The 23,277-nt window shown below is 36.1% G+C and overlaps 1 protein-coding gene across 1 annotated transcript in view; it reads right to left on the reverse strand.

Annotated features, from left to right (window-relative positions):
* LOC143389132 (transport and Golgi organization protein 1 homolog) overlaps positions 1 to 23,277 on the reverse strand; it is a 46,258-nt gene that overhangs the window by 17,435 nt on the left and 5,546 nt on the right. The window contains exons 3-7 of the mRNA XM_077108517.1: positions 22,791 to 22,877; positions 18,126 to 20,934; positions 16,309 to 16,512; positions 13,813 to 13,949; positions 1,256 to 1,387 (exon numbers count right to left, since the gene is read on the reverse strand). Of these exons, the coding sequence (XP_076964632.1) occupies positions 1,256 to 1,387; positions 13,813 to 13,949; positions 16,309 to 16,512; positions 18,126 to 20,934; positions 22,791 to 22,877 (3,369 nt within the window). The remainder of the gene's footprint in view (positions 1 to 1,255; positions 1,388 to 13,812; positions 13,950 to 16,308; positions 16,513 to 18,125; positions 20,935 to 22,790; positions 22,878 to 23,277) is intronic.

Genomic DNA, 23,277 nt, shown 5'->3' on the forward strand with positions numbered 1-23,277 from the left:
TCCCACATAACCTAGTGAAAAGAGAAACAGGTACCGGGGTTCTTGAAATGAAAGAAACAAGAGAGAAATATAAAGTGTTTTCATGTTTTTCCCTTCTCTTTATCCTTCTATTTCCTTTTTCCTTTTAGCTGAGAAAAAGTTCAATGAGATTAGAAAATTCCTCACAGGAATCCAGGCAAACGATTCTTCTATTTAAGAAGGGAATATTTAAGAGATTTAACACTCAATTGTACGAGGAGAAGAAACTTATCTTAACAATGATATGTCTGATATAATTAAGAAATCAGAAAAAGAACACTCAGATTTGAAAAGATTTGTATCCAATGCTTTTGGCCTCTTTAACTATTAGGCTTTTCATATGCAAAGTCCATTTACCTAAAATAATTTTCTTCCAATTATGTTAAATAACTATGAAACAGAATGACCTACAGTACAAACATAAGTATGTATAAGCGTATTTATATACGCTTATACATATATATATACACACATACACAGAGATAGACTAATTCTGCTCAGAAAAAAAAGACTTAATGAACAAAACATTTAATGGATTTTTGGACAACACATAATCTATACTTCCAAATAAAAAGGTATTTTCTGAACATATGATCAAATCATAAAATCTGGGAAAAATATATATGAAAGACTGGAAAAATTATCTCATCTCCTTTTTCTCATTTTACTGTATTTCTTTGTAGCATTTCCCCCTGTTTATATGTGTTTATATTAACATACAGTTCATCAACATTTAAATCTTAGTTTCTGCTTTTTTTTTTCCACTTCACATTTAATTGTGAGCATTTTCTGTACCTCAAAGCTTTGAAATAGATAAATCTGCCTACTATTCCATTAAGTGAACATACAATAACCCCTAAATGAATTATGTTGTGCTAAGTCTTCAATCTAATACACTGTTCCACTGAAAAACATTACCAAAATCTTCAAAGCATAGTTATTTCTTTAATATAGATTACTAGACATATATGCTACATAAAATGATATTTATCTAACCTATCCCATCTTTTATCCCACTTTTAAGACTTCTGATACGTATGAAACTACTGGTCAGGATGGCTGTAAGAATTACTAGTTCTACCAACTGCACCCACACTAAATTATTTTATAAGGTTAGTTTGACTTAAACCAGTAATTTGTGTTTTAGCAACTGAAAAGGAAAAAAAGGGGGGGCAGTGACTATATAAAATAATCCTTGTGCTTATGTGCTAAGGTATAAGTAAGTTAATTTACTCACAACAAGAACAGTTCTCCAAAAGAAAATGACAAAGGATACCAATCCAAAGAAAACAGTGAAAACTACAGGCTCCCATGGTAGTCCATAAAAATTAGGCCCAGGTTGATACTCATCAGGCAATGCAGTAAACAGCTGAAACAGACAAATTAGAAGAAATGGGAAACCTTAAATTTATAACAAAACAGTCACAAAGAATCATGGCAATTCTAAACCAACCTCCTCATCAGAAATCCACCTCCTCAATATTTTCCAATAGCTTCTTCAAGAGAGAGGATACTGGCAGTCTCATATTTTTTGTTAACTTGCAGTGTTTTCAAGTATAATGAATCTAAAAACTTTTTAAAAAATTTATTTATGTATCTTTAGTTTCAGGTGGACACATTATTTTGTTTTTATATGGTGCTAAGGATCGAACCCCTAACCCTAACCCTAACCCTGACCATAACTCTAAACCTAACCCTAACCCTAACCCTAACCCTAACCCTGTGCCTCATGCATGCTAGGCAAGCGCTCTACCACTGAACCACAACCCCAGCCTGAATCTAAATACTTTAAATTGAGCATACATTTCCAGTTTGTAACAGGCCCTATATCATCACATTGTCTAACACCTGGCTAGAATCCCTCTGGATCATTCTTTTCTCTTAGACAACCTGTTTTTTAAAATTTAAAAAATTCATTTAAGACAAAAACTTAAATATATAAAAGAACTAATTAATTTTATGGCAACAAATAAAAACAATGATGATATACGTATAAGATTTTAAATCTTACTTCCATTCCACTATTTCATTCCACTCTTATATAAACAGATAAGTGACATGCAATTTCAGACAACTCTTGAGAACTGGCTTAGATAAACTTCTCTGAATTTAACATCCTTCTATAAAATTCAAAGCCTAATTTTAAATGGTTGCTCAAAGGCAGTGCATTAAACACCTGCCTACTCTTCCCTGTTTTCACCGCCCTCTACAGGTAATACGAGATAGCTGTCATTTGGGCCCAATTCCCCAGCAGTCTCCTTAGGGAAAAGACCTGTAGTAACATTAGCTGTTTCCATTGTTGGCTGCATTTCGGAACATAACATGAAGTTGTCACCTCTATTCCGTCAAGAAAAAAAGTGCAAGTGGGGAAAGCTCAAGTACACTCTCACCGGCCTCGCTTAACAATACAGTCATGTCCTGGCTGCCTTGGGCCTGACACACTCCATTTCTCCGTCGCCACGACAGTCAGTGCACCCACACCTCCAGAACTCAGCCACCCGCCTGCCAGAGTTGGGGTCCCTCCCTGGGAATGGGACCGTCACCTCCAGTAGCTTGGTTATGAGGGCTGCGTAGAGCACTGACAGGGGTCCCAGGAGCTCCAGGTCCCCCGGGGAAGCAGTGACAGAAGAAGGCACAGTGGCAGGTACTGAGTCCATGGTGTAGGGACAGCTGAGCGGAAGCGACGCTTCCCTGCAGAACAGCACAGGACCCTCTCTTTCAACATTTCCTACTTCGGGAGGACCCAGCTCAGGGGGCGGGTAGTGGGAGTGAACTTTGCCTTCCTCCACGGCAGGCGCTTTCTGCCCAAAGCACGTAAAACGCGTCATCAGAGGAAGCCGCTGGGTGGACTGCAGTGAGCAGACCGAGGATGCCAAGGGGCAGGAGGGAGCGGGAAGAACCAACTGCGGAGCCCGGCGGGGGACAGCGCGAGGAGAGTCCAGCGGAAGAGTCCAAATGAAAGGACTCCAGGAGGAAAGAGGCTCACCTGTCCCAGGAACTGGGATAGGACCCGCAATTTAGAAGGCCCTGGAGGAAGCCAGGGAACTAGAAGAAGGGGATAATACGCAGAGACTAGAAAAAAGGAGAAAATCAGGCCTCCCAGCCCTTCCCAGAACAAAACCCTGTTTTCAACGTGTGGAGACACCAGGTACCTGCCCCAAAAGTGCAGACAGAAGAGGAGATGCTTCTCCTGCTCCCTTCTAAAGGACTACTGCTCGGACTGGGCTTTCCTTCCCTACTCACTCCAGTCCTATGTTACTTTATCCACTTGTGGATGACACTCTTTTTAAAAAGCCTTACCCTAAGAAATCATGTCATTAACACCCCACGCCGGTGGCTTCATTTCTGGATACCACATTTTAAGGATGCATGACTTGAGGGAAAGAACAGAATCATGAATAGCCCGAAAAGCATGTGCTAAAAATTGAAGAAACTGGGGACGTTTAACTTGGGGAGGGAATGAACATATGTGGATCTTTAAAAATCTGTCGTCAAGTTGAATATAGTCAATTCAAAAGAACAAGAATAAGCAGGAAAGCACTGAAAAAGAAGAGCAATGAAGGGTACAGGGAGGGCAGACTATATAATCAAATCATGTACCCTCGTCCAAGCCCAAGAATACATAGAGTTTGTAGGACAGAATAGAGACTCCAGAAATAGAGCCATCTGTACTGGACATTTGGGGTACAATAAAAGTTAGTCTGGGGAAAATAGACTTTCTAATAAGTAGCGTTTGCAAATACCACATGGAAAATTATAAAATTGGATTTTTCTCTAATTATTCAAAAGATAAACTACAAATGGATAAGAAACCTGAATGTAAAAATAGAAAATAAACAAGTACTAGAAAATATTGGGTGAAATTTTCTATGTATTATGAGTGGTCAAAACCTGCCTCATTGAAAAAATCTTTCCTGGCTGTATATAAACCTGCTACACATACACACACACACACACATGCACAAACACACACACACACACACATCCATGCAGGTTGACAGTGACAACCTGAGAAAAAATATTTGCAACATATTATTGTCCAAAAAATCATGTTCCTGAAATATAAAGAACATTATAAATAAAATGGCCAGCAAACCTATATAAAAATGGGCTGAAGAAATAAACAGATCTCAGGAAAAGAAATGCAAATAGCTATAACATATGGAAACATGTTCTGCTTAGCTCATAATGAACAAAATACAAATTAAACCACACCAAGATACCATTTCTCACTTGCATTGGCAAGATCCAAACGTTTGACAACATACTCAGTAGGTGAGAGAATGTGGGGGAATACAAATTCTCAGAAACTGCTGATAAGTATACAAAATGATACAACCCTATGGATGAGATTTGGCAACATCTCCCAAAACTGCTTATATTTACCTATTAACTCAACAATCCCACTTTTTTTTTTTTTTTTTTTTTTTTTTTTTTTTTTTTTTTTACTTTTTCAGTGCTGGGAAGGGTACCTAGGGCAAGTGCTCTACTGCTGAGCAATAGTCCCCCAGCCCTAACTTCTAAATATACTGGGATACAAGAACAAATGTTTAAAACTTGTATTTACAAAACTATGTTATTCAAGCATTAATTATAATAACACAAGATAGTCACAAAAGGCTGAAACAACCGTCATCAATAAAAGTTGTTGAATAAACCAAAGAAGAAAGAAAATAATTTTAAATACTGCTAAGAGCTGGTTTCCAGAATACATTTTTTTAAATGAAGTAGAGAAAAATATTTATAGAACACTATTTGTATCTTAGAAAGTGAAAAAAGATGAATATATTTCTTATAGCTTTGAGGTAAAATTGATATGCAATAAATTGCATGTATTTAAAGTGTGTAATCTGATAAATTTGATAAACATGAAATTATGAAATCACCATTATAATCAAGATAATATACACATCCTTTACTTCCAAAAATATTATCATTCTCTAGGAAATTCTGCCCTTTGTCACCCTTCCTTCTTGCCCCCCACATTCCCACTCCTCCAGCAAAATGTCTATGTTAATAGATTGCTTTGTATTCCTCAAGTTTTATGTGTATGGGATAATATATTGTATTTTCTATGGCTTCTCTTATTCAGCATAATTTGAGATTCATCTACATCAGGTAATCTATCAATCATCTATTTTTATTGCTGAGTAGCATTTCATTATATGTACGTACCACAATTTGTCTATCATCTATTGATAGACATTTGGATTTTTTTCCAGTTTGGGGCTTTTACAACTAAAATAGCCAAGAACACTGATATAAAATTCCTTCTATTACTATATAACTTATCTTTTCTTTGGAAAAGAATGGTTGGATATGACTGGTGTATGTTTACCTTTTTAAGAAGGTGATTCTACCACTTTATATCCCCACCAGCTGTGTACCCATCCAGTTCCTCCATCTCTTCTCCAACCACTCAGCACAATTATCTTTAATATTAGCTATTTAATAAGTGTGTAGTGGTAACTCTTATGCTTTAAAATTGCATTTCCCTGATAATTATGTCAAGCATTTTTAATGTCTTTATTTACTATATGTTTATCTTCTTTGATTAAGTGTTATTTTACAGGACTATATTTTTTCTTTCTAATGAGTTCTAAGAGTTCTTCATATATTCGTGATGCAAGTCTTTTATCAGATAAATGCTTTACACTAATTTCCTCCCAGCTTGTGTTTTGTGTATTTCATTCACTTCAAAGTGTATTTTGAATTACAGAGGTTTTAGTTTGATGAATCCCAAATTGTCAAATCCTTTTTAATGCTTTTGTTGTCAAATTTAAAAAATCTTTGCCGAACCTAAGTTCAACAAAAATTTTTCTCTTACTTTTTTCCTAGAGGTTTTGTAGTTTTGAGTTTAATATTTAAGTCTGTGAGTTAATTCAGGTGTCTAATGCAAGGCATGGATCAATATTTTGCGTATAAATATGCAGTAATTTCAGTACCATTTGCTGAAAAAACTTTCCATTCTCTACTTGTCTTTCCATCTTTGTCAATGACTGTTGCCATATATATGTGTATCTATCTCTGAATTCTTGGCTCTGTTCCAATGTTTTGTCTGCGATCCTAATTACTGTAGCTTTAGAATATTTTTTTTTCTTTTTCCCTCTTTGTATGGTACTAGGGATTGAACACAGGACCTTGCATATGCTAGGCAAGTGCTCTACCACTGAGCTACATCCCCAGCCCTAGCTTAAGTCTTGAAGCTACGTATTCTAGGTCTGTTGCAATCAGCTTGTCATTTTCTACAAAACTCTGCTGGGATTTTGATTGGAATAATGTTGACTCTGGTGATTAAACTGGGATGAATGGAAACCTTAGTCTTCTGACTCATAAATTAGGTATCTCTTTCCATTTAGGTTCTCTTTAATTTCTATCAGCAATATTTTATAGTTTTTAATATATACATTTTAGTTTTTGCCATCTTTATGTTTAAATACTTCATATTTTTATTCTATTGTACATAGAAATCTTTAAAATTTCAATTTCTAATTATTCATTGTTAATATATAGAAAATATAATTGCTTTTAGATGTAAACTTTACAATAGCTTTTTTCTAGATCATACCAGATTTTATCTATATATGTTCATGTTATCTGAAAATAAAGAGAATTTTATTTCTTCCTTTCCAATCTGAGTTCATTTTATTTCTTTTTCTTGCCTTAGTATACTAGCTATTTCCTTACTGCACTCCAGTACAATGCTGAATAGATGTAATGTGAGTAGACATCTCTGTTTGGTTTCTGATCTTGGGGAAAAGTATTCAATTATCAACCATTAAGTATGAGGTTAGCTGCATTTTTTTCAGAGGATGTTTTAAGCTCCCTTCTATTCCTAGTTTGTTGTTTGTTTTTTCTACATCAATAATCAATGCTGAGGGGCTGGGGTTGATACTCAGTAGTAGAGCACTTGCCTAGCATGTGTAAGGCAATGGGTTCGATTCTCAGCACCGCATATAAATAAGTGAATAAAATAAAATCAATCAACATCTAAAAAATTTTTTTAAATAATAATCAGGGCTGGTTTTTTTTTTTTTACATGTCGATGGGATTTATTGTCACCTACTTGTACATGCACACAAAATAACAATATAATTTGGCCAATATTACTCCCCAACATTTTCCACCTCTGCTATATTTTTTAAATGCTTGTTTTGTATCTCTTGAGCTGAATACAAAAATTGTGCTTTTAGGTACATCAATGTGGTAAATTTCATTGATTTTCAATTGTTAAATAAATTTTGGATTCTTGACATAAATCCCCATCATCAGTCTAGTTTTTGTCTATGATGTATTTTCCTTTTACATATTGTTGTATTTGACTTAAATTTTTGTTTAGAATTACTGTACAGGTTCATTGAAGATCCCGTGAGAGGTCTGTGGTTTTCTTTTCTTGTTATATTTTTGTCTTGGTTTAGTGTAGTGATAACACTGGCTTCATAGGAGAAATATTTCCTTGCTTTAATATTCTACAAGGGTTTAGTATTACTAATACTATTAGGAATTAGTATCATTTCTTCCTTACAGGTTTAATTGGATCACCAATAAAGCTGTCTGTGTCTTATTTTTTTTTTCTTTGTAGAAAGGTCTTTACCTATACCTTCAATTTCTTTAATAGTCAACAAGGTTTATGAAGATGTCTGTTTTTCTTGAGTCAACTTTTGCAATTTGTGGCTTAAATGGAATTTCTTCATTTCAACTAAATTGTCAAGTTAATTAACATAAACTGTTCATAATATCCCCATTATCAGTCTAGTATCTGTGGAATCTGTAGTTATATCCCTTCTCTGATTTTGGATATTGGTAATCTGTGTCTCCTCTTTTATTTCCCTTGCTATATGTTGATCAATTTTATTCATCTTAAAGAACTAGCTGTGGGTTTCATGGATTTTCTCTTATTTTCCTTTTTCAAAATTTCACTGACTTATGGTCTTTATTATATCTTTTTTTCTTGCTTACTTAGAGATTAACTTATTTTTCCTTTTCAAGTTTCTCATAGTAGGAACTAAAGTCAATGACTGGAGACTTCTTTTTAATAAAGCTATCTGGGCCTGGTAGTGCTATAAATTTTCCAATAACGCTTTAGTGACATTGCACAAATGGATATGTTGTTTTCAGTTTTATTCAACTCAAAATATGAATTTCTTCTCTGATTTATTTGACTCAAAAATTATTTAGCAGTGGGGGCTAAGGTTGTAGCTCAGTGGCAAAGTGCTTGCCTCACATGTGTGAGGCACTGGATTCGATCCCCAGCACCACATGAAAATAAATGTACTGTGTGTTCATCTACATATATATATATATCAGCCTGGCACTTAAGTTTCCAAATATTTGGGAATTTTCCATTATTGACTTCTCATTTTATTGTGTTCAGAAAATAAGCTTTGCCTGTCTTTGAATACTTTTATATTTACTGATAATTTTTTTTTAAGATCCAGAATATGGTTTATCTTGGTAAATGTTACAAGTGCACTAAGAAGAATAGGTATTCAGCTCTTTGGGGGTTTTCTATAAATGTCAATTAATTTCAAATGGATGGATTGATTATATCATTTATACTTTCTACAACCTTACTTTTATTTTTCGTTTTCTGCCAATTGCTGAGGAGAGGATATTGAAATCTCTAAATGTAATCCTATATTCATCATTTTCCTCTTAATTCTATCAATTTTTATACTTCATGTATTTTGAAGGTCTAATATTAAAAGTACAAGCACTTGGGTTTATTATATAATCTTGACTGACTCCTTTATCATTAGGAAATAACTTTCTTTAGTCCTGATGATATATTTTGCCCCACAACCTCATTTGGTTTAATGTAGCTACTCCAGATTTCCTTGACTAGTGTTTAACATGAGATACCTTTCTCAATCATTTTAATTTTGACTTCTTTGTGTCTTTCTATTTACAGTGTTATTCCCATAGACCTCTATTTGGGTCTTGCTTCTTTAGGCAATATGACAATCTCTGTTTTTAACTGATGTATTTAGATACTTTCCACTTAATAGGATTACTGCTGTGCATAGGTGTAAGCTTAATATAATCTTCTATTTGTTCCTTCTGTTCTTTGTTCTTTTTCTTTTCTTTCTGTCTTCTTTTGCAGAAATACCACTATCGGTATTTTTAGTGACTCCTCTATTGGCTTATTAAGCTATAACTCTGTTTTCTAATCTTAGTGCTTCAGGGTTTAGAATATACATCTTTAATTTGTCACAATCTACCTTCAGATGATACTATAGTACTTCACATATTCAATAAGAATGTTACAATAGTTACTACCCTTCTGAGATTTATACTGTTATCATGTATTTTACTTTACATGTTTTCTAAGTCCCATACTACACTGATATTGTCTTTAAACAGTCAATGACTTTTTAAAATGTTCAAATAAGAAAAATTATTTTGAATATTTATGCACACAGTCACCATTTTCAGTGTTCTTTACTCCTTTTTCCATTATTTCCATCTGCTGTATGGTGCAAGTGTAGGGTGAATTCTTTCAGCTTGTATGTCAGTACAAGTCTTCATTTTAGAAAGATATTTCACTGGGCATGATATTATTGGCCAACATTATTGCTCTTCAAATATATTAAAGGTATCACTCCACTATATTCTCTTATGCCTAATTTCTGACAATAAATCTGATGTCATCCTTAGTTCTTTTCTACATAAAAGTCTTCTCTAACTGCTAAGATTGCTCTTTGTCACTGGTTTTGAGCAATTTATTTATGATATAATATACCTTGATATAGCTTTATTCATGCTTTTTGTACTCTAGTTCCATTTAATATCTTGGATCTGCAGATTTACAGGTTTTTTTTATTTTTTTTATTGGTTATTCAAAACATTACAAAGATTGCAGAATCACATCGGTTACACATCCACATTTTTACATAATGCCACAATAGTAACTGTTGTATTCTGCTACATTTCCTATCCTCTACTATCCCCCCTCCCCTCCCCTCCCATCTTCTCTCTCTACCCCATCTACTGTAATTCATTTCTCTTCTTATTTTTTCCCATTCCCCTCACAACCTCTTATATGTAATTTTGTATAACAATGAGGGTCTCCTTCCATTTCCATGCAATTTCCCTTTTCTCTCCCTTTCCCTCCAACCTCATGACTCTGTTTAATGTTAATCTTTTCCTCCTGTTCTTCCTCCCTGCTCTGTTCTTAGTTGCTCTCATTATAGCAAAGAAGACATTTGGCATTTGTTTTTTAGGGGTTGGCTAGCTTCACTTAGCATAATCTGCTCTAATGCCATCCATTTCCCTGCAAATTCAATGATTTTTGTCATTTCTTAGTGCTGCATAGTACTCCATTGTGTATAAATGCTACATTTTTTTTTATCCATTCACCTATTGAAGGGCATCTAAGTTGGTTCCACAATCTAGCTATTGTGAATTGTGCTGCTATGAACATCGATGTGGCAGTATCCCTGTAGTACACTGTTTTAAGGTCTTCAGGGAATATTCCGAGAAGGGCAATAGCTGGGTCAAATGGTGGTTCCATTCCCAGCTTTCCCAGGAATCTCCATACTGCTTTCCATATTGGCCGCACCAATTTGCAGTCCCACCAGCAATGTACAAGATTACCCATTTCCCCACATTCTCGCCAGCACTTGTTGTTGTTTGACTTCATAATGGCTGCCAATCTTATTGGAGTGAGATGGTATCTTAGGGTGGTTTTGATTTGCATTTCTCTGACTGCTAGAGATGGTGAGCATTTTTCCATGTACTTGTTGATTGATTGTATGTCCTCTTCTGAGAAGTGTCTGTTCAGGTCTTTGGCCCATTTGTTGATTGGGTTATTTGTTTTCTTATTGTTTAATTTTTTTGAGTTCTTTGTATACTCTGGATATTAGGGCTCTATCTGAAGTGTGAGGAGTAAAAATTTGTTCCCATGATGTAGGCTCCCTGTTTACCTCTCTTATTGTTTCTCTTGCTGAGAAAAAACTTTTTAGTTTAAGTAAGTCCCATTTGTTGATTCTTGTTTTTAACTCTTGTGATATGGGTGTCCTATTAAGGAATTTGGAGCCCAACCCCACAATATGTAGATCAGAGCCAACTTTTTCTTCTATCAGACGCAGAGTCTCTGATTTGATATTAAGCTCCTTGATCCATTTTGAGTTAACTTTTGTGCATGGCGAGAGGAGTGGATTCAGTTTCATTTTGTTGCATATGGATTTCCAGTTTTCCCAGCACCACTTGTTGAAGATGCTATCCTTCCTCCATTGCATGCTTTTACCCCTTTATCGAATATAAGATAATTGTAATTTTGTGGATTGGTTTCTGTGTCCTTTATTCTATACCATTGGTGCACCTGCCTGTTTTGGTACCAGTACCATGCTGTTTTTGTTACTATTGCTTTGTAGTACAGTTGATGCATGTATACACTATGTAACATTTAAATCAGGTTAAATATATCTACCTCCTCAAACATCATTTATGGTAAAACTTTCACAATCTTTTCTTCTAGTACTCTGAAATGTACAGTATGTTATGGTTACCTATAGTCCCCTACTATTCTCTCTGCTCTTATTTGAAAGTTTCCATGATAAAAATACTAAAAATAATTTTTAAATTAAGATATAACTTCAAATATTTAAAGGATTTCTATGTAGAAAAGAATTCAATTTTATAGAGGAAATCATGTGGAGGAAAATTTGGAGTCAATACAAGGATGAACTAGACAACAGAAGAACAAATAGCCTTGTAAGAGAGTGACTCATGCTAGGAAATACTGGTGTACAGGCCTCATAACTATTCGTCAGGGCCACAGTAAAGAAAATTACAGCAATGAGTGAGAAACTAGACTAACAGCCTTCCAAGGTTTCTTCTAACACTAAGATTCTACTAAGATTCCATTGATCAATGAATTTGATTGGTGCACATTCCCAAACACATCAGAGCCTATTACTCTCCAGTCCTATCAGATATCATACTACTTGTTTAAGATTTTACATTGACTTGTTCATAATTTTTGCATATATTTGTTAAGTCCTTTTCTTAAGCCTTTCAAAAATCACAATCATGCCTTACACCTGTTAGATTCTTTTAGTACTTGCACAATGTCCTGTACATACTGGGCCATAAAAATGCCTTTTTGAAGGCTCCTTTCAAATCAGTCTCGTAACATTGTGCCTCTTCTTTGCCACTCACGTCAATGTCTTACCTATCACCGCAAAATCACTGACCATACCTGCACCACATTTGTGTACCCCGACCTAGACCTAGAGGAGGGCTCTGTGCATACCTAAAAATATGAATAAAGAAATCCTTCCCATATCGTGAGGCTGTAAACTTTCCAAGTGATGTTGATTCATTCTGATAATCAAATTATGACTGTGGAAGACTGGGCTTTAATCACTGGAAATATCATTATTCTAACTGCCTGGCTTGTACATACTCCTTACCCAGGTGGCTGCCACCACCATGAACAAACATGGAGCCAACTGAAAAATGATTCATTTCTCCCCATCACATCTTTTCCACCCTGGTGGTCTTTCCTCCCCAGGTATTCATTGTCTTTATACCACCTCTGACTGCCTACATGAGAATTAGGGGGTGCGTGGGGGTAAAACCCTACAAAATGCCAGACACCTCACCTTGTCAAATCATTTAATTCTTATGATTGGTGTAAGCATTATCTACATTTTTCAGATGGGGAATCTGATATTCAAAAGTTTAGTTATTTGCCCAAACTTCTAAATGATAACCTTGGGATTTGAAACCAGATCTACCTGGCTTCAAAATCTATACATTTTACAAGAAAAACAACAACATCACTTTTCTTACACAAGTCTTGAAATAACACAACCTACAGGAAACAACTTCAGTTGAGAAGGATTCCTGTCACAATGGCCCTAGGACCATCTTATCTTCCAATCTCTAAAAGCTTTCTCATTCCTATAATTAAACTCTAAAAGTCCAATATCAACAAATACCATGAGGGGGAGGTAAGTCCTAAAATGCTTAGATAAGCTTCTAGACAGATTAAATGTCTTGTTTGGATCATGATTTTCTTTAGAAAGGTCAGCCTTAAGTGACTCTTTCTAAGAAACAGATCTAACCTAATTCCTTTCATTCTTAAAACTTTCTAAGGATTCCCACTCTTAATGGTCTAATGCTACTTTGGCTCATGACTTCCTTTAAGATTTGCTGGCCTCTCCAACAGACTATCCCCCTCCAACTTCACACTTTATACAACACCAACTAATCACATTCTCCTGTCCTCCCCAAATATCCTTTTCTTCATGTTTCCATTTCTCTGAACACATTTCTTCTGACTGCCAGATTCCCCCACCATCCTCCACCCCAGCCTGTCTAATCAACAACAAACCACATGTCACACTCCTGTTTGCCCTTTGCCTGTGCTTCAAACACATCTCAACTACTTTCTGACCTTATTGATCACCCTTCCAACCATAATAAATGCATTTATGGACAATAATGTTCTACCATCAAATAAATACCTCTCTTTCTGCCATTATCTTACTGTGTTTCAAGTGAATGCTATTATCTCCCTGCCAGAATGAAAGATTCTGAGGGGAAGAACCAAGTTTTTACAGGTGTACAAATGTCCAGCCTTGGTAGACAGCAAATCTTCCTCATATGCTAAACTAAGTAGCCATTAAGCCACACCCCTATGGCTTTTGTTTTAGGAGCTATCTACTCAAAGGGTCAGGAGTCATTTTCATAAAGACATTTTAAGTTCTTCACTTCATGACCAGAAGCCACTTAAAAACTAATAAATAATCAACATTCTAATTGAAGAAACTATGTCAAACTTACCATCTTAGTGAAATAAAGCAAGAATGAATATAACAAGGAAAGCATGTTGTCCAAAAGGGTGGAATCTGCTGGCTCTTCCTCTACTTGGTTTTCTGTATCAGCATCATCAACAGGAGTACCTTCTGTAATAAGTAACTCTAAAATTGAAAGGGGAAATGGCTATTTTATTTTATGCTATAGAATAAGAATTGCCTCTCTTCAGTTTCAATATTCATCGAGTGTTTCACTAAATATATGAGTCACAGTGCCTGGAATATGCGGCTCTCCTAAAGACAATTAACACAGAGAAGAAAACTTCAAAATCCTAACTAGAGCAGTCAGACCCTTCAATTATAAAATGAACAATCTCCAGTCTACTCTCCACTACTTCCATGGCCATACAACTGCTATCAGAACAATATTTACTAAAGGAAAATTTTTAAAACCAGAGATATATAGACAGGGTCACATTCAACAAACATGGATTTAGTGCTGGTGAAACTTTGTGTTAAAAATTTTAGGAAAGCTGAAAGAGAGGGAGTCTTGGTTTGCAGATTTACAGGTGGAATGAGCCAAGGCTTAACACAGCATCTGGCACCTGGCAGAGATACTCAACAACTATTTATTGAGTGGACAGATGACAGCTATTTAAAAAGAACACAGTAATACCAAGAGATACTAAAGGGAATTGGGTACAGACCTGCATTGAGGCTCTGTGAATGAGGTAGAATTCCAGTTAGACCTGAGAGCTTGTAGGGGTGGAATTTCAGTATGAGTTACATGAGCCTGGGGTACGTTTGATTAAAAAGCTAGGAGTCCAACATGCAGTTATTAAGAAGTTGGACCAGTTGGGCTGGGGATGTGGCTCAAGCAGTAGTGCACTCGTCTGGCCATGCGGCCAGGGTTCGATCCTCAGCAACACATACAAAAAAAAAAAAAAGATGTTGTGTCCGCCGATAACTAAAAAATAAGTATTAAAACTAACTAACTCTCTCTCTCTCTTTCTCTCTCTCTCTCTAAAAAAAAAAGGAAGTTGGACCAGTTGCCTCTAAGGTCTTTCTCAACCCTGAGATTCCATTCACTACTATTTTTTTAAGCTTTTGCCTAATTTTTAAAATTTTTTTTTTTAGTTTTTGATGGACCTTTATTATATTTATTTGTATGCAGTGCTGAGAATCAAACCCAGTGCCTCACATGTTAGAAAAGCACTCTACCACTGAGCTACAACCCCAGGCCCTCCATTCACTATTGGTCTATGAATTTGACTGCTGGTGAAGTCTGCCCATTGGCTCAGCATCTCAGCACCTGAGACACATTAAATGACATTTGGGAAGATTTTACCTATAAAGGTGATTGACATCATTTTGTGGTGGAACCTAAAAGGCCAGGGAAATAATTCATGCTTAATTTTGTAAGCCAAGTTTTCCCTAATCTTGAAAGTTTTGGAGCATGAAAATAACAAATCTTAATGGTGCGTGATTCATTTTCAGAACCTTATGGAGTTAAAGACAGTTCAGAAGTCAGTAGTGTTCATATATGGATGCAATGTCTTCTGGAAAATGGGAGAACTGATATGTTATTCCTTCTCAAATTAACTGAATTCCCCCTGCTATGAGTTCTCCTACACTGTGTGTGTGCAGATGGGGGGGGGGTCAGAATCAGTGCTGCTAAGCCCTGCACTGGTGCAGGATAATGCTATAGCTATGCTTACAGACCAGAACCTTTAAAAACACAAAATACAGTAATTATGGCTTCATAACACCATACTGGATGGATAAAATAAAACAATTAGTCATCATCTAATTTACTGATAAAATGAGAGTGAGCAACACAAAAGTAGAATGCTGTTGATGCCATTATTGGGGATTTTTTTGAAAAATTGTTTCTCATCTCCCACTGGATACTGTGCACTATGATGAAGTATTCATAAGTGTCAGTCTAAAATGGATTGCAGTTCTGTACTGTTTCCTGTAAGTATATAGTATAAAGGATCTGGACCATTGACTGCATTTGAAAAAGTTTAATTACCATGTCCAGGAAGCAAGTCAAAACAGGACTTGAGCTATATAAATTCCATTTAGAAGAAAAGGGAAAAAACACAGAATTTATGAGGCTATGAACAGTGATTCTCAAGCTAACTTGTACCAGGCCAGACTTTCCTGGAAGGAAAAACACAGATTGTGGGTCCCACCCCCAGAGTTTCTGGTGCTGTTGGTCTGGTTGAAAATTACAGTTTTAGAGCATAAAGCCTTTGAAGAATAATATTTTAGTTGTAAATGGTTTACACAAGCTAGTCATAGCTAAACATTTGCTTTTAGGTGAGTTACAGTCTCTGGCCTATTTTTGATTTCTAGTCATCTTTATTCTTGATTTTCTCTCACTTAAGAGATTTTTTTTTTAACTCACATGTACCTATATCACTCTCTGCTCTACTTTGTATCTTTGGCAACAAATATCCTTGAAAGCCTTCATTATGATAATGCCTCTACTTTGTAGAGAAAAATTGGCAAGCTTTACCTGGGTCTAGTTTCTCAGTATTTGGGATCTGAGACACTTCTAAGACACCCATGTCCTCAGTCACAGGTTGACTCAAGAGGCTGGGCTCTTCAGGATGGTTCATATTTAAATGATGACTCAGGAGGCGAGGCTCTTCATGAAGATTTCGATAAAGATGATTTGTGTTCTCTTTAGGAAAATCATCTTCATGGGGTGGCTGCATCTCTAGAGGGGAGAAGAATGCATTGAGCCAGCTGGATGACACTATCTACCCCCACTTAAGCCCAATGATCAGCACTCCCCCTCAGCACGCAGCTTCAGATACCTCAACACTGCCCTCCATGTCCTGGCATGCGCCCATGAGAATAACTGGGCAAGGATACGGGAGGGTTAATTGTTTTCATCCCATTTAAAGGATGACTGAATTATAGTCATATATAAAAAGAAGTCATATATATATATATATAAAGAAGCCTTTAATCCAAAGTATTTCATAAACAAATACATTTATGATAGAGGCTTCAATAACTTACCTTCCCTTGGCAAACCAACATACACCCACATGAATAAATGTGCAGAAGATAATTCTGGTCCAGAACAAGAATGTGAAATGTCTATTCTGCTCAGAAATAACAGAAACTCTTTCATTTACAAGTGTGCTGGTCTCACCAAGCCAGTATAGAGAAAGGAATTCCGTAAGTCTAGCTTGCTAATGTGTCTTTCAAATATGTTCAAAGTAACCTAGGAGCCAAATGGTGAACCTATCTCCTTCCTGAGCTCAGGACATAGACCAATAGGATCCAGAGCAAAGATTATCTCCTTACAGCATCATATTCTACCCTGAACATTCACTTGTACTTTGCATTCTTATCCAAAATATATCTGCTTTGATTAAATGTACAACTGTTTTCTTCCCCAAATTATCAGGTAAAATTAGCATTCTTGGGAAGTAAATTTTTCCAATGGCTTTATGTCCTTCTGGAATTCTTATCATATACTCTCAGTTGAAATATTTCATTTTGAAAAACAATGGATAGAGATGATCAAATATAAAACCAGGAAACAGAAAGGTTTTATCAGGATATTGGCTCATTGTCAGTTTGACGAATATTTAATTGAAAGGCTTCTATGTGTCAAGCACTACATTATAAGGCTTGTCATCCTGGTTCCATCCTTGATTAATATGAATTCAAGGACCTTAGAACCCAGTGGAGTAAAACCAGAATAAGTGACCTCTCCCCCAAGAGACTGGAAATAGCATGGTATCCACAAAAGATAAATGCTGGGGAGGGGAATTCAGGCAAGCTATCCATTAAGAGTTATTCTAGGGCTAGGGTTGAGTGACAGAGCACTTGCCTAGTGCAGGTGAGGCACTGGGTTCGATCCTCAGCACCATAATCTCATAAAAAGAGATTAAATTCTAAAAAAAAAAGAAGTTATGCTAGTCACTCCACACCCAAATGATCTAGTACAGATATTTTATGATTCAGAAATTATGTTTAATAAAGCCCTTTTATAATTTTAACATAAAATCTGTACTGTTAACAGGTCTACTTTTGTGCATTAGTTTCTCATTTATATCTTTCTCTTTAGCTATTTATAAAATTTCTCTTTGAACATGCTAACCAATCCCAACTGTCCTAAAGGAAAAAAAGAATAAGCAATGTCCTTTCATGCTCTAGCCCCAAAGAATGAATAAAGGAACATATGGGGCTCCTGAGTCAGCCTTCTTTCTCCTTTAGGCACATGGAAACTGAACAGAACTTTACAATAATACACAAAAACACCTGGATGGAACAACTCCTTTTCTCCAGCTCAAGCCGCAGGCAGGTATTTACCTTCAGCTTTAGCCCAGATTTCCTCTAGAGGAGGTGCTGTTATCAATGGAGCAGTTTCTTCCACTGTGGAGTGCTTGTACCTCACAAAATAGATCAAGTATTGGATATCATCAAGCACGGCAGCCTCTTCAAATATGTTACTTTCCTTTATTCCTATGTCTCTAATATCATCCACACGATTATCAAGCATTTGCTCTGCTACGCTCAAAATGTGTGACTCAGAGGCACAGAAGACCTTATCTAGAACTTTTTCCACGTTATAGGGCAGGCTCTCCTGCTGTGCCAACTTCAGCTTTAATGACATTTCCTGCAACATGGCTTCCAGTTCTTGGACATCAAAGTACCTCAGGAAGCATTGCAAGGACTTTTGTTCTGTAAAGAAGCTGCAGATTATGGGCAAATCTTCCTCCTGATTGCTAAGCTCTGGCTTTAGGGCTATATGTGGACTCTGTGGGAATATATCATCTTCAAGGTCTGCAGAAGCAGGACCCTGGCTTTCTGCATCCGTGATATGCCCTATGTCCTCAAGGTCCTCTTTTGAGATTTCTTTTCCAGTAGCCTTTTCTGTAGACCCTAAAGTGTTCAGATGTTCCTTAGGGTTGTCTTTTTCAAGATCGTCAGAATTTTTAACCTGAAATACTTCACTTATACATGAAGTCTGAGTGTTTTCCTCATCACTTCCATCAAAGAGTCCCTGGGCTTCCTCATCTGCCAGAGGACTTTCCTCCTTTCCCATTTCCATATTACCTCGTTCCTTGTCCATCATGTCTACCCTTTTGGCTGTGGTTTCACTTTTCTTAAAAATCTCCCAAATTATACTCATTTCTTGTTTGTTTTCTTTGGTTTCTAGATCAGGATTGATAGTCTCTAAAATTGCTTTCTCAAGAACGTGCTGGTTAACATTCTGAATCCCAGAATGTTTTCCTTTTGACTGTTTTGCACTTACAGCATTTTCATCCTCCGGTAGCTCTTCAGGGGGATAATAACCCTCCTCTACTGCTGCTGGCCTTTCGGTATGGAGACCCCATACTTCTACCTCGTCAGTTTGCTCTGTTTTTTTAATTTCCTGTGTCCCCTGTGTTGCCTTATGCTGAATCAATTCTTCAGCCGAGGACTGCTCTTTACCCTCATCCTTGGAAAGCCCTATCTTCTCATTTACATGACTAACTGTAACAATCACATCTCTTTCTTGTTGCCAAGAAAGATTTTTTCCAGGATTGGGGACCTCTTCTTGTGGTTCTCTTAACAAACCAATTCCATCTGGAGAGGAGAATCCAGATTGATTTTCAGTTTTCAGAACTAGTCCCTCTTTAATTTCCTGAGGTTGATGCTCCACTGAGTCTATGTGCAGGGTTGGTGTATTTACTGAACCTGGCTCCTCCATTCCATCTTTGGATGCATCATTTTGATAATCTCCCAGGAATGTTGCAATACCCAAGGATTCTGGTGGTTTACTCTGTTCTTGGGTCATCAGACTCCCTACAGCTTTATGTAGAGATTTATTCTCTAAGCTATCTTCCAAAATCTTCTCTCCAGGTGAAGAGAGTTCTTCATTCACTTCTTTTGAGTCTTTTGAGATATGGATAACTGCTTCTTTTAGGTCATTCTCTTTGTTTTCAAAGGCTGATTTTAATGTGTCCTTGCCCTTTTCAACAGCTGGCAATGAGCTGAGCTTATTGCTTTGGGGAGAAGTATATGCAATCATCCCTTCTATCTTCTCATCCTCTAATTCTGAAACATCTTGCATCAGGTGCTTCTTAGCCTCCTGAACATCTGTCTCTTTTCCTTTAATATGAAGTTCGATGTCTACTTTTGGCTCTTCATCATTATCTGTCTTAGCGGTTTCCACAAAAAGACCATATTCTGCACTTTCAGGATAAATATAATCTGTTGCTCCTTGTGGTTTCTTCTGTTTTCTATCTGGAACTAAAGCTTCCTCATCTTCTTTTTCTAATTCTGAATAAGAATTCCCCAAATCCATCATATCTGTTTTCTTGTCGCCACCTGTGCCAATAAATAAAGTATCCTCCAAGGTTGTCAGTATATTTTTATCATCATCCTTGATGCCTGGGGGCAGAGTTACCTCAACCTTATCTTCTTCATTTGAATTCTGCTCTTCACCTATTGAATATTTTTCCACTCCAAACTCCACTGGGAATTTCATGCCTTCTTCACTTATAAAGGTTAGTAACGGGAGCTCCCCAAAGCTTTCCTCATTCTCCTCTTCTTCCTTATCAAATGCATAATAATCAGCATCCAATTCCTCATCATCAAAATCATCTTCTAATGAAGTTACCAGTCTGGTCGTCTCATCATCAGACACAAGTGCATCAGCAGTAGAGCCAAATTTGGTTTTCAATTCTAATGTCATTTCTTTTTTCAAAAGTGTATAAGCATCAGTCTTCTGTTCGTTTGAGACCTGAGAACTGTTGCTGGTTTTGTTGTTTTCACTTTCTGGCACTTTCAATTCATCTTGTAGTATTTCTTCAAAGGGTTCAAATGAAGTTTGTTCACCCTGAGCATTATCTGTTTGACTATCTGCATGAGGATGGTTCTTCTGAGCCAAAAATTGTTCCTCAAGATCCATAGTGTTTTCTGAGAATGCACTTTCAATTTGCTCTGAGTTTGCTACTACTGGTTTAGGTTCAGGTTCAACGTCCTGGGAGACTTCAGGAAATTGTTCCACTTTTTCTATAGCTTTCTCAGAATCTTCATTTGCAGAATCATACAATTCCAAAAATCCTAGAAGTTCTACATTATAATTATCAAAATCATCTCTTCCACCATCAAAACAGAAAAAATCTGTCTCCTGTAAGGAAAAGGAAAACATTAGTGTGTCAATAACAAAGTGTCACAAAAGCAAACTCATCCACCTCCCAAATTCAGGATTGGTTCTAAAGAATCTTTGGGGTCAACCAGATTACCCTCCTCCAACCCCCATTGGCTAACTCCATCTATGGCTGAGTAAATCTGTCTTTTTCTAGACTACAGTGTTAGAAAGTCTATTCTTTCTTTCTTTCTTTTTTAACATGCATCATATTCTTTAAAAAGCATAATGAGTAAAAATGGTGACAATTTGGTCTCCAACAGCCTGACTCTTGGGTCTCTCTCAATTTGCTCTGAGCATAAGTAGGGAAAGGCAAGGTATCACTTATAGGATCCTCCAGCTCTTAATATCTACACCTATGTTTCAGGAATTTAATTCTTAATCATTTGCTCAGGAGAAGCTGGAAGATCCTGCAGCATTGAGAAAGATGAATCAGTTTTAAAGTATCTTACTGAGATACAAGTACATTTGATGGAATAAAGAATGATATTAAGGAGGCTCCTCACATTATTATTACCACAAGAACAAACTGAAAACAAGATTCAACAAGTCATACACCTTCCTCTTCATCAGGGTTTCACAGTCACTAAGATCTCTCTCAGAACTATCTATATATTTATCTAGTCTTCCTTCTTGCCACTAGTAAGCAAATTGACATATAAAAGGAGCCATAGTATAAATGGAAATTTTTCAAAAAATTTCCATCTCCTAATTAAATCTTCTTAATATTCTGTGGGGGTTCTGGGGGTGGGGGAGGCAGTTCAATGTAGTAGGGATGAGTGATTTCCTCTCCCCATCACATGCATTTCTAAGCCATGAGGGATGCATGTAATGGGAAACATAATGAGAAGGCAGAGTTCAAAACAAATGAGTTCTCTGTAATCAGTGAACTGCTGTCACAGCTTAAATCCCAAGAACTAACTCTCTTTACCAACATTGAAGTCCAATAAGCAACAGAAGTGATTTTATGGCCCCTGAGATTATGAAGAAATTTTAGGAACAGCAACAACAAACAGGATGACTTTATCCATTCACCCCATCCAATCTAAGAACTATCCTAGCCTAGCAGCTTGCATATTCTACAGCCACTACAAAGAGCTGCCCAAAGATGTTTTAATGTTGGTGGGCATCAATTACTACACAATTTAAAACTCTAGAAAATAATCATCTGAAGTGAGAATTCTAGAACACGAAATCCTTTCAGTCACAAAATCAATTTAAGTCAGAGCACAATACAGGAATGCTGTATAAAGGAAGCAGTTGGGGCCTTAAAAGATCTAAGACTGAACATCACCTGAAACGCTCAGGTCCCCTTTTCCAAATCTGTAACATGACTATGATCCCATATATGACTAAGAATAAGAAAACCTTTGTAAGTACATATTTCTAGCCTAGTATAAAAGTTAGAGTTTATTAATTTAAACTAAATATACTTAAAATGTCTAATAACTATCCAATGAGTAGTTTTCAAGTTGGAATACCTCCTTTTGCCTGTAAAATGAAATTATTTACCTCTTAAATTTAATAGCCAAGTACAAATATATTAAATTATTTATTTTTCACATATAAAACAGAAGAGAAAAGCCCTATAGTTGAGTAAACAGCCTTCTACAAGAATATCTATTTCAATATATTAGAAAACTCTCAGATTATAATATAATCACCCTTGAATGCCTTTCAAAGTTTTTTTTTTAATAGGTAGTCTAATTTCAAATGAAAATCTGATACACAAATGTTATAAACACATTATAAAACTTTCAGAAGCAGTTAACTGAATATAACGGATGGATTTACAAGCCAGTTTACAATTGAGAACAAAAAAGAAATCCATAACTTACATCTGTTGGAATTTGTAGCTCTTCTTTAGTATATTCACGAACTACCTGGATGAAATCTTTTGGAAAATATGCAAAAATATGGCCAACCTATAGTGCAAAAGAGACAAATATCAAATAAATTCTGTACAAGGAATATAAATAAGAGATTCTCAGAAGTGGCAGGAAATATACACATAATAGATAGGTATATGGTATAACCAAGAAAGAAAGTTTTTATAACAATTACACTGAGATTATTATTCCAAATAAAAATTAAGTACAGAACTGTTAAAACAACATTTCCAACCACTGAAGTTTTCTTTTTTACATTTAGCTTAATTCTCAACACAGAGTATATAAAGTTAAGACTTCTGAAGTAAATAAAAGATCTGCATAGGAGATTATTGTATATTATATGGTTAAAACTATATAAATCAAAGCTGGTTATAAATGCAATTCCAAATAACCTCTAGCAAGAATTTACCTGTACATTTTGTAGCATTGCTCA

Source organism: Callospermophilus lateralis, unplaced genomic scaffold (genome assembly GCF_048772815.1).
Source record: "Callospermophilus lateralis isolate mCalLat2 unplaced genomic scaffold, mCalLat2.hap1 Scaffold_86, whole genome shotgun sequence".
Classification (NCBI taxonomy): Eukaryota; Metazoa; Chordata; class Mammalia; order Rodentia; family Sciuridae; genus Callospermophilus; species Callospermophilus lateralis.